This window comes from Gallus gallus, chromosome 1 (genome assembly GCF_016699485.2).
Source record: "Gallus gallus isolate bGalGal1 chromosome 1, bGalGal1.mat.broiler.GRCg7b, whole genome shotgun sequence".
Classification (NCBI taxonomy): Eukaryota; Metazoa; Chordata; class Aves; order Galliformes; family Phasianidae; genus Gallus; species Gallus gallus.
Window position 1 is genome coordinate 76808299 of NC_052532.1, and position 19037 is coordinate 76827335.

General features: G+C 45.2%; 2 protein-coding genes across 8 annotated transcripts in view; one reads left to right on the top strand and one right to left on the bottom strand.

Moving 5' to 3' along the window:
- The window catches only part of KPNA1 (karyopherin subunit alpha 1), a 51707-nt gene extending 50846 nt beyond the window's left edge, over positions 1 to 861 (bottom strand). The window contains exon 1 of the mRNA NM_001030774.2: positions 744 to 861. The gene's annotated coding sequence lies outside the window, so the exon portion shown is untranslated. The remainder of the gene's footprint in view (positions 1 to 743) is intronic.
- FBXO40 (F-box protein 40) lies at positions 839 to 16031 on the top strand. Of its 7 annotated transcripts, none has more exons than XM_046944375.1 (4): positions 3762 to 3830; positions 4721 to 4933; positions 10059 to 11951; positions 14828 to 16031. In XM_046944375.1, the coding sequence occupies exons 3-4, from the start codon at positions 10155 to 10157 to the stop codon at positions 15023 to 15025; spliced, it is 1995 nt and encodes a 664-aa protein (XP_046800331.1). In that variant the 5' UTR covers positions 3762 to 3830; positions 4721 to 4933; positions 10059 to 10154; the 3' UTR covers positions 15026 to 16031. The 7 variants fall into 7 exon arrangements, with proteins under 7 accessions (XP_040504382.1, XP_046800331.1, XP_046800337.1 ...); XM_046944381.1 differs by having other exon boundaries at positions 4721 to 4890; XM_046944384.1 differs by having other exon boundaries at positions 4726 to 4933.
- The last annotated feature ends 3006 nt before the right edge of the window (positions 16032 to 19037 follow it).

Here is a 19037-nt window from a genome sequence, read left to right on the forward strand (position 1 = left end):
ATCTCTCAGCCTGGAGTTTCAGTTTCCATTAAACGCCCTCAAGAGGCAAAGCTTAAAACCATCCTCACATGTGTTTCAGTAGGAGGGAACAAACGCAAAGACTATGAATGGGCCGAGTTCCTGCCGGCTGCAAGACCGCCGGTTGCCTGACAATTACAAGTGCCACAGCACGAGCCTTCGCCGCACGCAAGAAAGTAAAAAGATGACACTGTAGCTGGAATAACTTAAGAAGGCGAGATAACGTTTGCAGCAAGAAGCAACAGTTTTTGCCAGACTAACTAGAGACCGCTACCGTGAAGAACGGCGGGCTTGAAGACACGCGAGGAAGTTTCCCCGCCGCCCGGACCGGGCCCCGCCTCCCCTCACAGCGTGGTCCCCCCACCCACCACCATGCCGCTCACTTCGGCTTCCCACAACTGAGCGCGGCCGCTACGCACTCGGAGCGCAGCGCTCCGCCGGCCCCTGCCAGGCCACGCGGGGAGGCCGTCGCACGCCCGCTTCCCGGGAGACCGCCCCGGTGCCGCCCGGCAGCTCTGTCCAAGGCCGCGGCCACCGGCCCGACCCACCCGCCGGGGCCGCCGCCCGCTGCCCGCCTCGTGCCGGCGGCTCCGGCCATACGCACGCCGCCGACCGGGCCGCGGCGCTCCCCGGCGCGGCCCCGCTCGGCACCCGGCTGCCGCTGCCCTCCTTCTGACGGCTCGGCCGGGCGCGCCCTCCCGGCAGCAGCCCCTTTACCCCCGTACCTGCGGCCCCGGCCCAGCCCCGCGCTGTCTCCTCTCGGGCCCAAGGCGCGCGAGCGCCGCTCCCTGCCGCCCTGTCTGCCCAGCGCTGGCAGCCGATGGCACTGCGCCTGCGCCCGGCAGAATGCGTCACTTCCGGCACGACCGCCGTGCCCTGTGGGACGGGGAGCCCTTCCGGCCTGCTGAGACGCGCCCAACCGCACGGCGGCAGCGCCTTCATCGAGAGGGACTCCCGCTCCCAGCAGGTAGCACGCGCCAGACTCGAGCCCGCGCAGCCGCAGATGAGCGCGCGGCCCTCCGGTGGGGAGTATGTCAGTGGTCGGCGTGGCATGCCGGGAGCTGTAGTACAGGGAGTGCCGGTCTCGTGGCTAGCCCAAAAAGTCACAGGCATAGCAGCAGGAAGGGGTGCCTTCCCAGCACCCTGCTACGTCTTGGCTCATGGAACAGGCTGCCCAGGGCGGTGGGCACGATCCCAAGCTGCTGGAGTTCAAAGTTTTCAGACATCGGGTTTCAATCCTAGTTGGGGCTGTGTGGAGACAGACGTTGGACTCCACGATCCGTGTGGGTTCCTTCCAACTTGGGATACTCTGTGGTTTTATTTTATCATCCTGCAGAAGCAAAGTCATTTGGGATTGCAAAGGGTTTGCGTGGGGATGCTTAGGGGTGGGACCACAGGTGGGAAAGGAAGGGATTCAGGTTACCTGTGTGGGAACAAGCGTGGGAATGCTAAGAGATGGCGGACTATGAAGGGCTGGCTGCACACGATTGCTTCTGTAAATAGCCTGCTCAGTGCCATCTGTCTTGTGCTTTTATTCTAGCTTTTCTCTGGGTGAGGGCTTCCTTCGCTGTATGCTTAGGGCCCAGGTGCCAGAGGTCAGCAGGGCTGTGCAGCTGTGCAGCAACACTGGGGTGAGCAGATAGGCGTGGGGGGTGTGGGAGTGGGGGTCCTTCCAGCAGCTGGTGAATGGGAGCAGGGCTGGATGGCTAGGGGCTGCAAGGGAGAGCTTCTGCCAGAGGGCCAGGGTCAGCCAGCTGCCTGGGTAGGGATGGCAGGCTCCTGGGTCCAGACGCAGGGGCTCTGGGGCTTGACATGGTGGGCTCTGGGGACCAGCCATGGCGTGTTGGCTCTGGAGGTCAGCAGGTCCTGGCCACCTCTGGCTGTGCCTGGGGCATAGGCTGTGCCAGCAGCTGTTGGGGCTGAAGCCATAGGGCTTGGATGTTCAGGACCAAACACTGGGAAGGCTGGAGCCAAGCATGTGGGGTTATATATATGACCTTCCATCCTGCTCAGCCAGAGGGGTGCTGTTTGAGGCCACTGACTGTGTTCACGAGTGCCTTGTGTGACTGGCTCTTATCTGTGTGGCAGTCCATATATATATGCATATATGTGTGTATGTGTGTATTTGTGCTTGTACCTACTGGGAATGCAAGCTGAGCCTGGCCACTGATAGGGGCTGGGGGTATGGAGCGACAGCCTCACTTCTGAACCACCAGATCTGCTCCAATTTTCCCATAGCAATAGATATGTATACCAAAATACATATGACTTATACATGTACACATATATTTACATGAATGTGTACTTATGCATATCATATTGGTAGATGTACTTCATAGGACTTTTATATACCATGGTATGTCTACCCCTCTATCTGTACTGCAGCAGGATTTCTAGTTGTAGTATTGGTTGGTGTGTTCCTGAGATTTCTTGAATCAAATCAGCACAGGTAACAGTGGCAGCAGAAATCTGCAAGTTCTCCTGTTTCTGCTGAGAGTATAATTTCAGATGCAGCTGTTCTAACATAGTGTTGTGCTGCAGGTAAAAAAATAAATAAATAAAAACGAGTTCCTGGTTCCTGTCACCTTCACTGGTAAAATTAAGATAGAAGGTGGTTTCATTTCTGACAACGCCTGCTTCAGAAGCACTTAGTAATCTGGGTTAATTCATCTGGAGAGTTTATTCCTAAACCATTAGTACAGAACTTTGAGAAGCAGTTTTGCATAAAAGTGAAGTGTGCAAGCAGTATGTTTTTAAGCACGGCGAAAAAGTCAATGACAACATTGAAGAAGCTGCCATGGGTAAAGGCTGAAGAATGGCTGTGAACTAGAGGGTGAGTGTAAGGGGCAAACATACCAGTGATAATGTCATGATTGGGTGAAATATGGATTCACACGTATTCCTGCTGGCCCCATTTTTACCCAGCGCGGTGGGGTGATACAAAATGGTACCACAATAACACAGCCCTTTCTAAAAAAAGGCCATGGAGCCAGACTGCTAACCATATTTAGCACTACTAAATCACAATTGGCACAAGCAAGCTTTCGTTGTCACCTACTGACATTTCGTTCAGCCTAAAAATGAAAACACGGTCGCCTGCACTGTTTCAAACTCTCAGAGCCACCAGGGTCTCACAGATAGGAACAAAGAAAGATAAGGCAAAGCAAGACACTTGTTGCAATTTAGGATCTCAGAGCTGCCACCGCAAAAAGAAGAAGGCGCTGTCGCACTGGGGAGAAGCACTGATACTTCAGCAACCAGACGGAAGGAAGCAGGGATGCTGGCTCAGTTCCTCCGTCCTCACCATCTAGGGATGGCAAATCCATTGATGCTGTTTGCATCCATCACTGAGGTGACAGTGAGAGCGGGGGATGCATGATGGCTAGAACAGCAGAAACTTCAGGTTGATAGGGACACCAGGAGGAGTCGAGATATAAAGGATGAGAGTGGCAGGAAACGGACACAGGGCTCTGGGAAACGCTCTGTTATTTTCTTCTTAATGCCTGGGGCAGAGGACGTGGTCTGTCCTGTCTCTCTTGCATCCTCTCCATTAAGTATCTCTCCAGTAGTGACAGTGTTAACAAATACAGTGGAAGAAACAGCTCTGAAAGCTGAGCTGCTCAGTCACATGCACAGGTTTTATTTTTAACATCCCAAAACTACTTGATGTTTCTGCTTGTGCTTGCTCTGTCTCCTCCCATCCTCTCCTCTTTATTTGCTTCCAGTTAGCCCTTCCTCACCTCACTTCAACCCAGCTGAGCAAAACCAAGAGAGCAAGTGTTTAGTACAAACACAGGGACCCTATGATTAAGGTAAGTCTTTGTAATTAGAGTTTCAGTCTTTATTGGTGAAACCTTATGCAATGCAATGGTTACTGTATTAAGCTCTGAGAACCAAGATATCTTCAAAAGAATCTTAGTAATTAGGATGAAGTAGAAAAATGAGACACAAGATGTCTTAAGTGGCACCCTAGAACGGAGGCGGCTGGTAACTGAACACTTCTGTGACAGGCTACTCTGCAATGAAAAGTGCTCCATAATATGTTCATCGTTTGCAGCACTGTATGTGGGATTTTAAAAAGCTAAGACACTGACTCTTAAATGGGAACTTCAATACCGGGACAGATGATAAATCAAAAATTCAATTTCTGCAATTTTCAAGAAACTCAAAAATGTTAAGTCTTCAAATCCAGTGGGTTTGTAGGTTCAGACTGCAAACCATGTGCTTTTAGTCCAGAATAAACAATAATATAACAATAATAAGATAACAAGTGTTACAGGTACTATCCCACTTTTTAGAGCTGTGACTGCTTAATGATTTTTATTCACAAATGTTCTCACTTTTCTTTTTATACGACTTAGACCTTAACCAAGAGCACTGAAACTCTTTGTACTGCGCATCTGGCTTTGGCTGAGTTTCTTTTGTTTTGCTCAAGCCCATTCACTTGGTTGTCTCTTGTCTTAAGAATTTTTCAGAGAAGTATATTAATGAAATTGTTGTCAGGGAATAAAAAACAACCTGAGCCCAAAACAAAACAAAGCAGTTTGGACCATAGTTTTTTTTGTTTGTTTTTTTCCCCCTCAAACTGCAACTAAACTGAAACCTGTTATTTTAAAGCAGTCATTGAACTCGATAAGCTCCTTTGCCAGGTACAGATGCACTGATGCACAGTGACAGTCTACTTAACTGTGTCTCTCTCAAGGACAGCCCAGGGACTTTCACGTGTGCTGCAGAGCAGATGCCTGTCACAGCCTCCTTATCTCCCATTTTGCTTCCCAACTCCTGCTGCTGCCCCAGGCCCATGAGACCACATCAGCACAAAGAATTTTTGAGTGGGTTTATCTCAGATGAGTTGCGACTGCGTTGTTGCAGGTAGGGAAGAGTGAGAAATACTGCTGACCTCGCAATCCTACAGGTGAGTGCTGTGTGGGGTTTCCATCAACAGTGCCTCGGTGCTCTGAGCCCTCCTCTGCTTCTCCTGCAGCAGCACCGGTGCATTTGGCTGTGTGGAAATGGCACATGCAAGTGTCTGTGCCTCTCCACTGTGATTTACCAGGAGAGGGGAGACCTGGTGATGCAACAGCTTCTCTTAGCTTGACGGTCCTGCACATCAGATTTTGGGAGCTGAAGAGAAACTGATGGACTGCTGTGGGAACCTGAACAGCACACATGATATGAATGAAAAGCAGTGCACTGAAGTCTCTGCCTAACTGATGCACTACTCTATGGATGTACCTTGTCCCTATCATTTTAAAGTATATTTTTTTTTCGGTAAAAAGCAATTCCAACCAATTCAGCAGTTTCAAACCAATGTTTATTGCCATTGGACATCACATCCCCAGCTAGCTGGTCCCCAGCTGAAAAATACAGGGAACAGCTCCCTGATTGCTACAGTCTTGTCCTTCCATGTTTGGGCTTACCTAACAAGGCAGCTGTCTCATGGAAAAACTTTTCCCTCTTCTTGTCTTATACCAGGGATTTGAGCTTCACCAGAAGACTTGCCCTGGCATCAGGGTGCCCCTATAAAATCCCTATGAACTTGTTCAAGGGCTAAGCCTTGAAGAAACTGTGGCTTGCAAATGCTTGATAGTAGTTTAATACTGTTACAGACGAAGATTTCATCTACAGCTTTTGCTTTCCTTTTGCACCTACCCTGAGCTGTGCCATGCTCATGTCAGGTACCACAATATACCTGTACGATCAGGCTGAATGGCCGTTGCAGAGCAACTGTGCCTGGCAGGACAGTGATCTGTGTGCAAAGATGTGGGGCATAACTCACTTAGGGACCACTGTGACTCCTGATGGTGACATTCTTGGATTTGGTTTTTATTTTGTAGCAAAGGACAGGACACTAGAAAGGTTAGATTCACAGAGATGTAAAAATGCAGAATGGTGCCATTTCCAGTGTCACAGTGTTTTCTTTCTGAGCTCATAGAGGTAAATATATCTGTATAATGGCTGGAGAACCAAGCTTGACTTCTTGCTGAGTTGTTCAGTTTTTTGTGACTACGGAGGTGCACTGTACAAAAAGAGAAGAAAATCTTTAGTTTGAGGAGACTTGGATATTTTCCTAGAAAATGTGATTTTCTGTCTCTGCCAGCATGTTTGTGTAGGAGGCAAGATATCAGAACCTGAGAGTCTCTGGGCTTGGTTTGTGTATTATCTGCAGAATGTATTATTTTAAATTCAATGTGGTTTTGTCTTTCTATACTCTAATTCTACATCTGTCAGATAGAAGTATTAGTTTCTTTTAACTTCAGGTGCATCTCTAGTACTGCAAATACAAATCCATTGTTACTTGTGAACCACTCAGATACTAAGATAGTATATACATTGGAAGACACCATAAGGAAATTAGTAACCCTGCATTCACCTCAAGATTTAAATATTATGTGGAAAACGAGATAAACAGTGCATAATGAGTAACAGGGAATGAATAGTTGCTTTCTGCCCTGCATATTTAACATGCCTGTAAAATATTTTTTGTTCTAATATTATATAGAACTTTGACATTCTTGGATCCAGCGTTTGGTCACAAACTTTCCTGAGATTTTTAAGAGCTGCATATCATATCGTATATCTTAGAAAGATTTGTTGGTGTTAATTTTTAATCAGATCTCAGATGCAGTCTGGGGTTTCTGGTGGCCCTTTTTGTTGGTTCCTTGAAATGGGTGACACCCCTTGAATCTTCAAGAAGAGATGAGGCATGATGTATATAGTCTTAGTGTATCGTTATCCATCACTTACACAACAAATACCAAATAAGAGAGAGTTGTTTTGTTTTGGCCCATTGACTCCAACTGAGTTAAAAGGACATCTACTGAAAATAAATTTTAATTGATTTATAAATTGTAGGTTATTATAACTGAACAGATCTTCTCCAGACACAGGCATATCTGCAATTAAAAGGCAGTTTTGTGTTTTTAAACATGACTTGATTTGCTGTCATGCCAGTCTAAAAATAAAGATCTACCAAAGTGGACATACTGTGGTTGATAGTTTGCATCTTTTCATTCCACAATACCTTAAACATGATTTAAGTAAGCATTTCTGTTTTGATTTTTTTTTTTTTTAACCCAGCTCTTAGAAAATATTGCATGTTGCAGGGAAACATTAAGTATAGAGGTTTAGAGAAATGCTTCATTACTCAACATATCGGTGTGTCATCAGCCTTTGGATGCTACGTATCAGTGACTGAGGCGAAAATCTGTAAACTTTCTGTTAAATGTTTTGGAAGGCTGTTGTATTTTGTGCACTGAGAATGATATCATCAACTAAGAGATGGAGCTAGCTGAATCATCAGTTAAAATACAGAGCTTAGGATTACTGGCTTGTTAGAATATAGGAATCATTCAAACCCCAATATATACCAGAAAAATGATCGCTCCATTCTCGCAGTTGTCCAGTTTCACGGATTCGATAATTAGGAGGGAGATGTAGAAATGATTTGTCTGAACAAACAGCATATTCAAGTTAAACATGAGGTAAACTGAACCAACAATGGCAGATCTGACTAATCAAGAAGACTGATTCTGGATCCGAATGCTCTAATGTGGTCATTTTTCATAAAAAAAATGCTTTCTTTTTCTACACTGGTGTGGTTGGTTTCAGCATACAGCAGCGTGAAAGCAGGCTCCTCTCCAGAAACTTTGTAATCAGCATTTCGTGTTTTTGGAGAGTCATAAGGCCTGTGCTTCTCATGTGTTTTTATTCATCAATTATTTCTCTCTAAGAGTTAGTTTTGCAGTGGAAAGTATTGTTCATACAGTCGTGTTTTCATTGCAGTGTAATGTGCCCAGCCTTCCTCTGACCTTATGCAAGTCATAGCTGGGGCTATTTTTAGAGATTATATTTGCAGCAAAACGCTACAAGAATGACAGTAGCAAGGATGCTGCCAATGCGAAATAAATCCATCTGCATCTCTTCCTTCTCTGAGCCACATAAAAGTAGATGTCACTGAACAATCTAAAGCAGGACAGATGCAATTCTAAATCATGGATATTTAGGGACTGAATCTGGCTAGGGCCAACGTGGCCAGCATCCCTGTGCTTCCCAAGGTAAGCAGGGAACATTATAGTGAGTGGCTGTGAAATAATGCTTTCCTTCTCTGCTGTCTTGAGCTCTTTCAGTGTGCAAACAAAGCCACAGATACCCAACCCTTATACTTTAGAGTGTAAGCTTGTCCCTGGGTGGAGGAACCACAGAGGAATTGTTCATTTACTGGGTAGGCTGGAGGGGCAATGGCATTGATTCAGTAAGGGGATTTAAACACATTTTGGTCAGTGTTGGGAGCTGCAGTGGACAGAATGAAGCTATCAACACAGGTAATGCACCTCAACATTAACAGCAGTTAATGCACACTAGACTGAGCCAGGCTAAAATGCGGGCCTTTACAGCAAAGGGCAGAAAGTCAGAAGCCGGGAGCTTTCTGCTTGCAGTAGCTAGTCCTCAAGCCAAGTTGCTGCTGCCAGATCTAGGTGTCCAGAAAGGTAACTCCAAGTAGTACGAGGATTAGGCAGTCTCTGGGTCTCCAGTACAGCTTCCCGTGGAAGCTGAGAGCTTGTGAAGAGAAAGGAATACGAAAGGTCCCACGTATCCCCCCAAAACAATGCTGTTCATTGTAGACATTGTGGAAGAACACAGCTGGGCTGGATGGACCACCGATCGACCCAGACTGTCATTCCTTCTTCAGACTGTCATATTTTTAATGTCAAAAGAAGGCATGCCTCATGCTAATCGCCTTCTCTTTTGACTTGCTGTCACATTCCGCTGGTTTTCCCATTTTTAGCACGGAGTAACAGCTATTGCCTGGAATTGCCTGGAATTGCAAGGGTAGTGATGTTAGAAGCAAAGAGCACTTAGAACTTTTGGGAAACAGGCCTTATATTATTTTCATCTAATTAAACTAATTTAATTGACTTACTGGGAAAGAGCGAAAAACACAATAATGAAACAAAAGCAGATGAGCGGTTTCTTTTGACAAAAAGCCAGTGGCAGTCTAGTAGTCTAGTAGTAATAACTTTTTACATAAGGGTCATCGTACATCATATTCCTTTGGCCTCAGGAAAATTGTATGTCTTTTTTGCATTAAAGTTTTTTAAGAAGAGGAGAGGAAAAAATATATAGATATTTTTAAATATTGATATCCCATATTGATATGGGAATGTGAGAACTGAATTGCATTCTTTCTTAAGAAAACATTTGGCCTGTTTACATGATAAAGCTGGTTGAAATTTCTGAGATATTTGTTTTGGCTTCCTCAACTTGTTCTTTTAATCCAGTCTGAGAGTTGCAACACACTAAAATAATGGAGCTGCCTGGTGGCAGCCAAATTTATGAAACAGAGACTGGTTTTGTTTATGCTCATTCTTGTTGCCTGAGAGCTCTTTCCCTGTTTTCTGACCACTTGGAGTATCACTAACATTTTCATAAACCAAATCTAAAATATGATCACCTCAAGATTATTTGGTCTGTTTTGGGCAGTGTTTGACAGTGACTTTTAAGTATATAGGATGAACTGAAAAATATAGAGCAGTTGTGACCAGATCATTTGTGATCATTCATGTCCTTAGTGGGACAAAGCAAGGGTGATGAGATATATAGGCCAAATGAACAGCTAATTTTTCTACAGAGGAAAATAATTGTCATCTTTCCCACTCAAAGAGTATTGAGGAAATGGGGAGGATCTCCCTCTGTGCCTGTGGAAGGCTTGATTTCAGCAATATGGAACGTACAGAATCAGTGTAAATACCATGACAGAAAACAGCTTACACTCAAACTTTGGCTGCCTCTGCTGGGCTAAGTGCAAAGAGTGCTGAGATCTTGTGTATATTCCTGCTGCTACCAGACCATGATGTATGGTGAGGATCAATGCTGATATGTAATTGTATGGGGCTCATAGCCTAATTCTTGCCAGAAGCATACGTGAGAATCTGACTTGTAGAAACCAGGCATGGGTATGGGCATGGGCAGTGGCAGTCCACGTCCCTTCCTGTCCCTTCAGGCATTAACTCTGCTATTCTTGCCTTTGCTACACACAGCACAGGGCTCCGAAAGCTCCCCCTGGGCAGCACAGGCACTGTGAGAGGTGCTTCAGTCGGCACTGCCGCGCACCCATCGAGGCCTCTGTCTCCTGCATGGTGATCAGCTGCCGCCTTCACTGTGGTGCCACTTTCCACATGTGCAAGCAAGAGGAGCACCAACTGCTCTGTCCCTTGGAGCACGTTCCCTGCCTCAACGCACATTATGGATGTCCTTTCTCCATGGCCCGCTTTAAGCTGGCAAAGCACCTTCAGATATGCCCAGCCAGTGTTGTCTGCTGTTCAATGGAGTGGAATCGCTGGCCAAATGTGGATTCAGACACAACCCTCCACAAGAATATTATGAAGGAGAACTTGAGTGAAGAGTGTCTGGACACAGCATTGGCGCTCAGAGACCAGAAGATACTTTTCAGGAATTTGAAAGTAGCTGACTTGTTTCCAGAGTGGAGGAAAAAGGAGGAAGTGAGAGAGCAAATAGAAGCCATGGATGGGATGGAAGGCGCTGTGGGAGGATTAGCCTGTGGTTCCCAGGAAGGCAATGACCAGTTCCCTGAGCTCAGCCAATGTGAGCGTGAAAACTTGGCAAAGGACAAGGAAGGAATGGATCTGGGGAGCTACAAAACCTGGGAGAACATTTTCAGCAAAGAGCTCTTGGCTTGCCAGGTAACAGGCTCAGCAACCAGCTCAGGAAAAAAGACGGAAGAGGCTTCCAAGCAAAAAGCATCGAGCCCTTGTGCTGCCGTCTCTGCGGAGAAGGCAAAGGAAGTACCTTGTAAGGCAGAAGAGCCAAAAGACCAAAAGCCTGAACAAGCAGCAAAGAGAGAAATGACAGGGCTGGCTCCTTGGCAAGAAGGGGTCCTGGAGAGGCTGAAGAAAGAAGTTGGTGTAGCTGATTACAATATGTATCTTGTGCATCATGGGGGAATGCTCATTCGCTTTGGCCAAATGGCTGCTTGCACACCCAAGGAAAAAGACTTTGTGTATGGGAACTTGGAAGCTCAAGAAGTAAAGACTGTCTATACCTTCAAAGTGCCAGTTAGTTACTGTGGCAAAAGAGCACGACTAGGAGATGTAATGGCACACAAGATACCTACTTCGGACAAGTCAGTGGATACCTCAGAATTGGGAATAAACCCAGAAGAACTACCTAAGGCAAATATAGTGACAGCCACACTGCTGTGTGCACTGGAAAAAGAACTGAAAGGGCATGAGATCTCTGAAGCCAGGGGTATTGATGGACTGTTTGTAGATTTTGCAACACAGACATACAGCTTTCCTCTAGAGCCTTTCTCCTCTGATGCTGTTCTAGCAGATATTCTGGATGAAAACAGCCAACCAGAACTCCATGTGGAGCTGTACACCGAATGTGTAACCAGAAGACATAATAAAAGCAGTTCAGCTTTCACATTCACTTGCAGTCATTTCTTCAGGAGGGATGAGTTTGCATCCCATTTCAAGAACGTGCATGCTGACATACAGTCATGTCTGGATGGATGGTTCCAGCTTCGCTGTCCACTGGCCTACTTGGGATGTACTTTTGTTCAAAATCACTTCCGCCCTGACGGACACAAGGCTAAGGTCATATACAGCAAGCTCCTCAAGACATTTGCTATTAAACCAGAGGTTGACACCCTCCTTGCTGAATCAGGGACGTGCAATTTCAAAGTGGATGATCGAGGGAAAGCCAAGGACTTGCTCAGCAGCCTCCCACTGGAAGTGCTGAAGTACATTGCTGGGTTCCTGGACAGCTTCAGTTTATCTCAGCTATCACAAGTGTCAGTGCTGATGAGGGACATCTGTGCCACCCTTCTTCAGGAGAGGGGTATGGTCCTGCTGGTCTGGGAGAAAAAAAGATATTCCCATGGTGGTACTTCATGGAAAGCTCGCAGAAAGGCAAGTGATTGCAGCAATGGGGAAAAGATCACCATGGGTCCTCACCAGATAGGACACAAACATAACAACCAATTCTGCATATAAACATGCTGATATGGGGGAGGTTCATGAGGCTGTGAAAGTGAAGCATAGTTTGTTGGGGAGTGAGGCAAGGCTTTAAAGTACTGCCCATCTAGAAAAGGTAAGAAGGTGTGAATAGGTATCTACTGCCTAGCTACAGGTCCTCGCCCATGCTTGCCTTAGGTAACTTGTTTGCATTTGAACCATATTTAGGCACTGGAAACTGAGAATTCCTGACACTTAAAGGTGACACATGGGGTTTTAAGGAACTTGCATTTCATACCTCTCATTTATTCTTTACAAACTGATCTAGAGTAAATTGAACCTAAGTCAAGCTTCAGAACACTGAAAGGGTAAAGAAAAGGTTGTGACTGGAAGCAGATCAGGCATTCACATCAACTTCATAGGGTTTTGGAATCACAGAATCATAGTAGATAATTTCCTCTTAATGTCTAATCTAAATCGACCCTCTTTTAGTTTAGAACTATTACCCCTTGTCCTGTCACTACACTCCCTGATGGAGCGTCTCTCCCCAGCTTCCCTGTAGGCCCTCTTTAAATAGTGGAAGGCCACAAGAGGTCTCCCCGGAGCCTTCTGCAGGCTGGACACTCCCAGCTCTCTCAGCCTGCTGTAGGAAAGGTGCTCCAGCCCTCTAGTCATCCTTGTGGCATCCCCTGGACTCACTCCAGTAGGTTTATGTCCTTCTTGTGCTGAGGGCCCCAGAGCTGGATGCAATACTGCAGGTGAGGTCTCATGAGAGTAGATGAGATACTTTTGGCTTTCTGGGCTGCAAGCCCAGTTTGTATTAGGTTTTTCATCCACCTCCAAATCCTTCCAATCCAACACCTCCAAATCCTTCTCTGCACGGCTACTCCCAATGCATTAGTTGCCCAGCCTGTGCTTTGGATTGTCCCAACCCAGGCACAGCACCCTGTACTTGGCCTTATTGAATTCTGTGAGGTTTGCATCCTCCACCTCTCAAGCCTAAGTCCCTCTAGATGGCATCCCTGCCCTTCAATGCACCACTCAGCTTGGTGGCATTTGCAGACTTGCTGAGGATGCACTCAATTGTATTGACTATGTCACTGAAAAAGATGATAAATAATACCAGTCCCAGTATAGATCTCTGAGGAGCATTCGTCACTAGTCTCCAATTGGACATAAAGCCATGGACACTGTGAGTGTGACCATCCAGCCAATTCCTTATCCACCAAGTCCATACATCAAATCCATGTCTCTCCAATTTAGAGACAAGATGGCTGTGCAGGACAGCATCAAATGCTTTGCACAAATCAAGGTAGATTATATCATTTTTCAAGATCTGTGGTTCACAAGATCACCATGAACGTTTGACTTGCTGAGATGCGAGCACCTGGGAGAGCAGCATGGGGATCAGAAGCCTTTTTCTGTAATGCTGCCTCCTACTATTTGTGGAGTGGAAAAATACCTCCCTTACTGGCCATTTGAGTAGTCAGAATGAAATGTGTAAACACAGTTCATTGTAAGTCCTAGTTAATGCAATAGTTATTGCAGATATTTTTTTTCTAGCTGATAGTATTGTAGCTACTCTAACATAAAACTTTTTGAAAGAATAGCAATAGAGGCTTCTGCTTGATCAAGCATACAAGGCAAAAGTCTAGGAGGAAATAATACAGAGATCCAAAGAATACTTACAAAATTAATCTGAGGACCTAGCTTTTAAGCAGACCTTTAAAGATCTCCACCTACCAATAATATTAAATGGATGTTTATGGCAAGTATTTATTTCTCTTTATTAAGAGAAAATATTAAGTGTGGTGAATTTGATATTTGTGTAATGAGGAACAGTGGCTTCAAGCTGAATTAGCTAAGTCTGAACAGGAGGTGGGCACTGACATTGTTTACTGGAGGATGTGGCACCCTGCAGTAGAAGGAAAAACTTCCACCTATGCACTGACCACAGAGGAATCTTGATTCCAATTCATGTACTCTGCTTGAAAACATTCAATTTGTAATTAGTCTGAATTTCTTGTCTACTTTGTATGACAGCTGGGACTACGCCAGGCTCAGGTAATTTTTAGTGTAACACAGCCACATACCATCCTTCCATGGGAAGAAACAATTTTAGGGAGCTGAAGCCTACTATGCCTTTTAAAATTATTCTACTTAAATGGTATACAGCAAAATGACATCTTCGCAGTCTTACCACTACATGGTTGTGTATCACTGAACAACATGGTATCACTACAAATAGACTGAGAATATTTTAACAGCCCATTTCTATATTTTACAAGCTGGTATCTCCTTTAGAAATAACCTTAACCTTAGACTTCCCAGCCTTGTTCTGGGGTGGGGATAGTAATGGCAGTGTTATTACATTCCTTACTTTGAAGTTGCTGATAAATGCTTTGCAAGGTTTGGAAGTCAGGTTTCTTTAAGATACTATCACACAGACATCCCATAGACATTCTGCCTTATAATTATCTTGGATGCATGCACCAGTAAGCATCTTGGATCCTACCACACATGTGATACAGTTTTCTGCATGTGTGATGGTCATACGTCCTAGATTTCTTTGTGCTTAGTTCCAGGTTGGCACCATAAGCTCTATTTTCCCATTAAAATTGACAGATGATGTCTAAAAAAGCAAAACCAGCAGGCATAAGGTAGGTAGCAATTCAGAGTACACTTCCACTTCTTAGGCAGCCCTGCATAACCAGATTTTTGCTAGCCTGTCCATAACACTCTATAGGCATATATGTTTTTAAAAACCTATTTTCACTAACGTTTTGGCTTTTCCTCCCCACTTCTTCTCCCTGTTCCTTTCCTTGGCCCAGACGTGGCAGTTCAGCAGCCTCTTCTCCAGAGTGGACCGGTGGCAGCTCAGCAATGTGGTCAGCATGTCAGAGCACCTGAAGGAGTGCCCTTTCTACAAAGTGGAACGCAAGACAGACCCTGTGCTGCTGACCGGCATGCACGAGACTCCACAGCAGGTTCAGAAGACTTTGGTTTCCACCTTCAAGCACAGGGTCTGAATAGCTGGCTTCCCCTCCACCATGCTTCCTTCAAGGTCTTTGGGAATTTGGGTATAAAGATTGTTACTTCCAACTGTTCTTCGGAAGTACGAAACTGGCTTCTTTCCAGATTTGGAACATACTTTTTGTTTCTTTTTCCTGCATTACTTTAATTGTTAAAGCTTCATCCAGAGTGTTCTGGCAAACTGATGGCATGTGTGCTTTCTGTTTATTTTTCTGTTCCCTGCTTAGTAGAGCACCCTGCAGAAAGCAATAAGGATACTGTTGGAACATAGCATCTTTGAATATCGGCTGATGCTCCTAGCTCCATGGCCCCAAGAGAAGCAGGAGTGGTCGATGCACGCAGCTTGACTAGATCTGAAACACCTCATTTGTGGCCAGAAAGCTGAGGTCTGGGAGAACAGATGGATATCCTCAAATGTAGCAGATCTAGGGACTGCTAATCTTTTCAGGCAAAAGAAAAGGTATCCCCAAAATTAAATGATCAAATAAAAACTCCAGTCAAGACTCAGGACAGCACCACACAAACACAAACCATCCTTTAGGGCCCTGATTTGGGCTTATTTAGGACGACATTTGAGTATAAGCTTAAAGCTGAGGTCGTGGGATCATCAAAACCACACCAAACCAATTTACACTATGTTGGAAACAACCAGGTAACAAAGAGATTCAGGGGCTCAATTGAGTTTTTCTTTTTTTTTTTCCCTGTTTCATTTCAAAACCAACAAAGCCATCAAAAATACTTGAAGATGCTTTTAGAATGTCTTACCTACTCAGTTTTGCAACTGTACATTGCAAATTCTAATTGTAAGCAATTGTAAACAATTTGTCAAATAAAGATTTTTTTTTTCTGTAAAAGACCTTTAACAAACCACTCAGCACTGGTATGGATAATGTTTGATTCAGTTAAGTAGACCGAAGTATAATTTTTCTTTTATATCATAGAGTAGAAAAGTGATTAGGATTTGGTCTATTTTTTAATAAATGCACTAGCTTAAAAATGAAATATGCTTGTTGAGGCAAATGATGAGGCTGGTGAGGTGAAAATGGGTGAAAACTTGCTGCATTTGCAACGCCTGGTTTTGGAGCAGATGTGAGATGTGCCTGGCACTTCATGGAGCCCTTTCCTACTGATGGAGGCAGTCATTTGCCATTGCAGACGAACCTGAGCTGAATGCTGAGTACTGAAGGCATGAACAGCGAGGTAATCGAAAGGGTTCTGAGCAACTCATCCTCCACCGTACTTGCAGCTTAAATTGTCCCCTTGAGATGTTAGCATATGGGGATGTTCTCTTCTCCAGACACACGCCCTTAGGAGAACATTGTCTGAGCTGTGGGGACAGTGAGTAGGTGCCAACATCAGGAGTAGGAGAAGTAGCAGTGACAGATTCTTATTTTTTATTTGTAGTTCTCTTTTCTTTCCCTAGAGATCTTTCATTGCAAGACTCCACACGTGAGAATAAACTTGTCTGTACAGATGTCCTGTGGAAAACAGGGCAAGTAGCACCTCAATTTTATGCAGCAGAAATTGAAGCAAATGAACACATGCAATCTGCAGCTAAAGCCAGGCGCTCTGTTCCTTTGCTCTATACCTTAACCACCCTGCAAAAATGAACTGCCTGTACTTTAAAGTTGCTTACAAAAACTCACCTGTTCTCAAAACATACATGAAACTCATTTTTTCATGAAAACTTCTAAAACAGGTCACCCAGTATTATTGCTCTGCTTTACGTAGGGAAGTTGATAGAGGTGAGAACATGTAGTCAGACTTTCTAGGCTGGCTTTTCCTCCTCTACATATCACGTACCCCCATTTTGAAAGATGCTGAGCACCTAACTGTAGACCCCAAAATTAGAGGCCAACATCTGTGCTTAAAATGGAGGCAGTCAAAACTATGGAAAATCTTGAGAGAGAAAAAAAAACAACCTTAAATGACAGCAACTCAGAGTAAGTCAGTGTTCAAAGCTGGTACAAGAGACCATGAAAAAAATTAGTCCAATCTAAGAACAATCTGATAAGCAACTTAACTGCTGTAAACTGATGCAGCTGCCCCACAGTTGTGGTTTATGTTAGTCACGAATTGGGCTCACTTTACCTTTAGCCTTGCTGTTATTCTGGTTCTGGTCTACTTCTGTCGATGCCAGAAGGGTTTGTTTTTGTATCTCCCTTTTCCTGGAGATCCCGTGATTTCAGTTCCAGACTTACGAGCCTTTACGTAGAGGGTGGCGAAACAGTGAAACAGTTTGCTCAGAGAAGCTGTGGATACTACATTTCTGGAGGTGTATAAGGCTGGGATGGATGGGATCCTTGGCAGTCTGATCCAGTGGGTGGCAACCCTGCCCATGGTAGGGGGTTGGAACTAGATGATCTTTAAGGTCCCCTCCAACCTAAGCCATTCTATGGTTTGAGTCTATGATTCTGTCACTGGCTTTGCTCCTTTCCCCAGCAGGAGGTACCAACATAAGGTACAGAGCGGGTGTAATCTCAGCAAACATGGTGGCTAGTGGTGTGGGTTAGAGATAGAGATGATGCTGCAACTGTGCCTCTTGGGATCAGCCAGAGATATGGATACAACTTCTAGGAGACCAGATTTGGATCACTTTCCTTCTAGTACTATTACAAGATATACTGCACAGAAACAAGGTGTTAATTCACATGGAAAGAGACAAGTTCATCTCTGTATATTTCTGCAAACTGTGGATTTGGTTGAGTCAACAAGGTTCATTTACAGCTTGGCCTTCAGCGTGTACAGTGGAAGCTGAAATCCACAGTGATCTCCAGATTAGCCTGGTTAATCTAGGTATGTGAGAAGGAAAACAGTACAGGGAAGTAGAGGTAGAGCAGTGCATATCCACCTAGCAAATGCCAGCTTACCACTCATTTAACACTAGAGGAGAGCTGTGTGCTAGTATCAGATGTATCCTATATAATCAGAGGAGGCATGCCAAGCTAGCTCAGTGTTGATGGCCCCACTCATTAGCAGAGTCAGCAGAAGCTTCGGGAGCTGCAAGGAACAGAATTCACCCAAGCATGGCACGAGCATACTGCTGACTCAGTGTAAAAAGAGAGGCTATCTTTTGGATTCAGCAAATCATAGAATCACAGAACCATAGAATATCCCAGGTTGGAAGGGACCCATAAGGATCACTGAGTCCAACTCCTGGCTCCACACAAGACCACCCAAAATTCACACCCTATGTCTGAGAGAGATGTCTAAATGCTTCTAGAGTTCCGTCGATTTGGGGCCGTGCCCACTGCCCTGGGCAGCCTGTTCCATGCCCACTGCCCTCTAGTGCAGAACCTTTCCCTGACCCCGAACCTGACCCTCCCCTGACGCAGCTCCATGCCGTTCCCTCGGGCCCTGTTGCAGTGCTCAGTTGCTGCCCCTCCGCCCCCCTGTGAGGAGCTGCAGCCGCCATGAGGCCTCCCCTCAGCTCCTCTGCTCTGGTCTGAAATCGTGGGACCCTAGCCACCCCTCATGTGTCTTCCCCTCCAGACCATTCCTCATCTTCACAGCTGTCCTTTAGATGCTCTGTCAGTGTTGTATGTCCTCCTTATATTGTGGCATCCAAACCTGCACACAGTGTTCAAGCTGGAGCCACACCAGCAAAGAACAAGTACTTAGGCTCCTTATATAGGCTTTTAACCTGACCTATAGAAAGTTCAGATAAATAAGGCAGACAGATTTTGTGGTGTTTCCTCTTGTTGGAAGAATTGGAACTGAAAAGGTGGGACTAGGGAGATCAGGGAGGTGAAAGCAGGACAAAAAGACTCAGGGCCAAAGAACAGGAAAACTACAAAGAGGAAAAGTATGTGGTTTGGATAGAGGAGAGATGCCTGAACATAGGTGTTATGGGGAAGCAGCAAATGGAGAAAGGTAAAAGGGCACAGATAGAAGAGTGGTGTAGAAGAATTGATGGGACTGCAAATGTGCAAGGAGGAAACATCTAAATTTAAGAGGGAATAGATGGTTAGGGGTGACATTAAGGACAGCCGAAACCTCTAAGAATAT

What these genes read in the sequence shown, in the direction of transcription:
- FBXO40 (XM_040648448.1), top strand. Translation starts at nt 839, where the DNA reads ATGGCACTGCGCCTGCGCCCGGCAGAATGCGTCACTTCCGGCACGACC. An exon ending in GGGACTCCCGCTCCCAGCAG is followed by an intron (nt 986 to 10,058) that starts GTAGCACGCGCC and finishes TGCTACACACAG; the next exon opens with CACAGGGCTCCGAAAGCTCC. An exon ending in CATGGAAAGCTCGCAGAAAG is followed by an intron (nt 11,952 to 14,827) that starts GCAAGTGATTGC and finishes TCCTTGGCCCAG; the next exon opens with ACGTGGCAGTTCAGCAGCCT.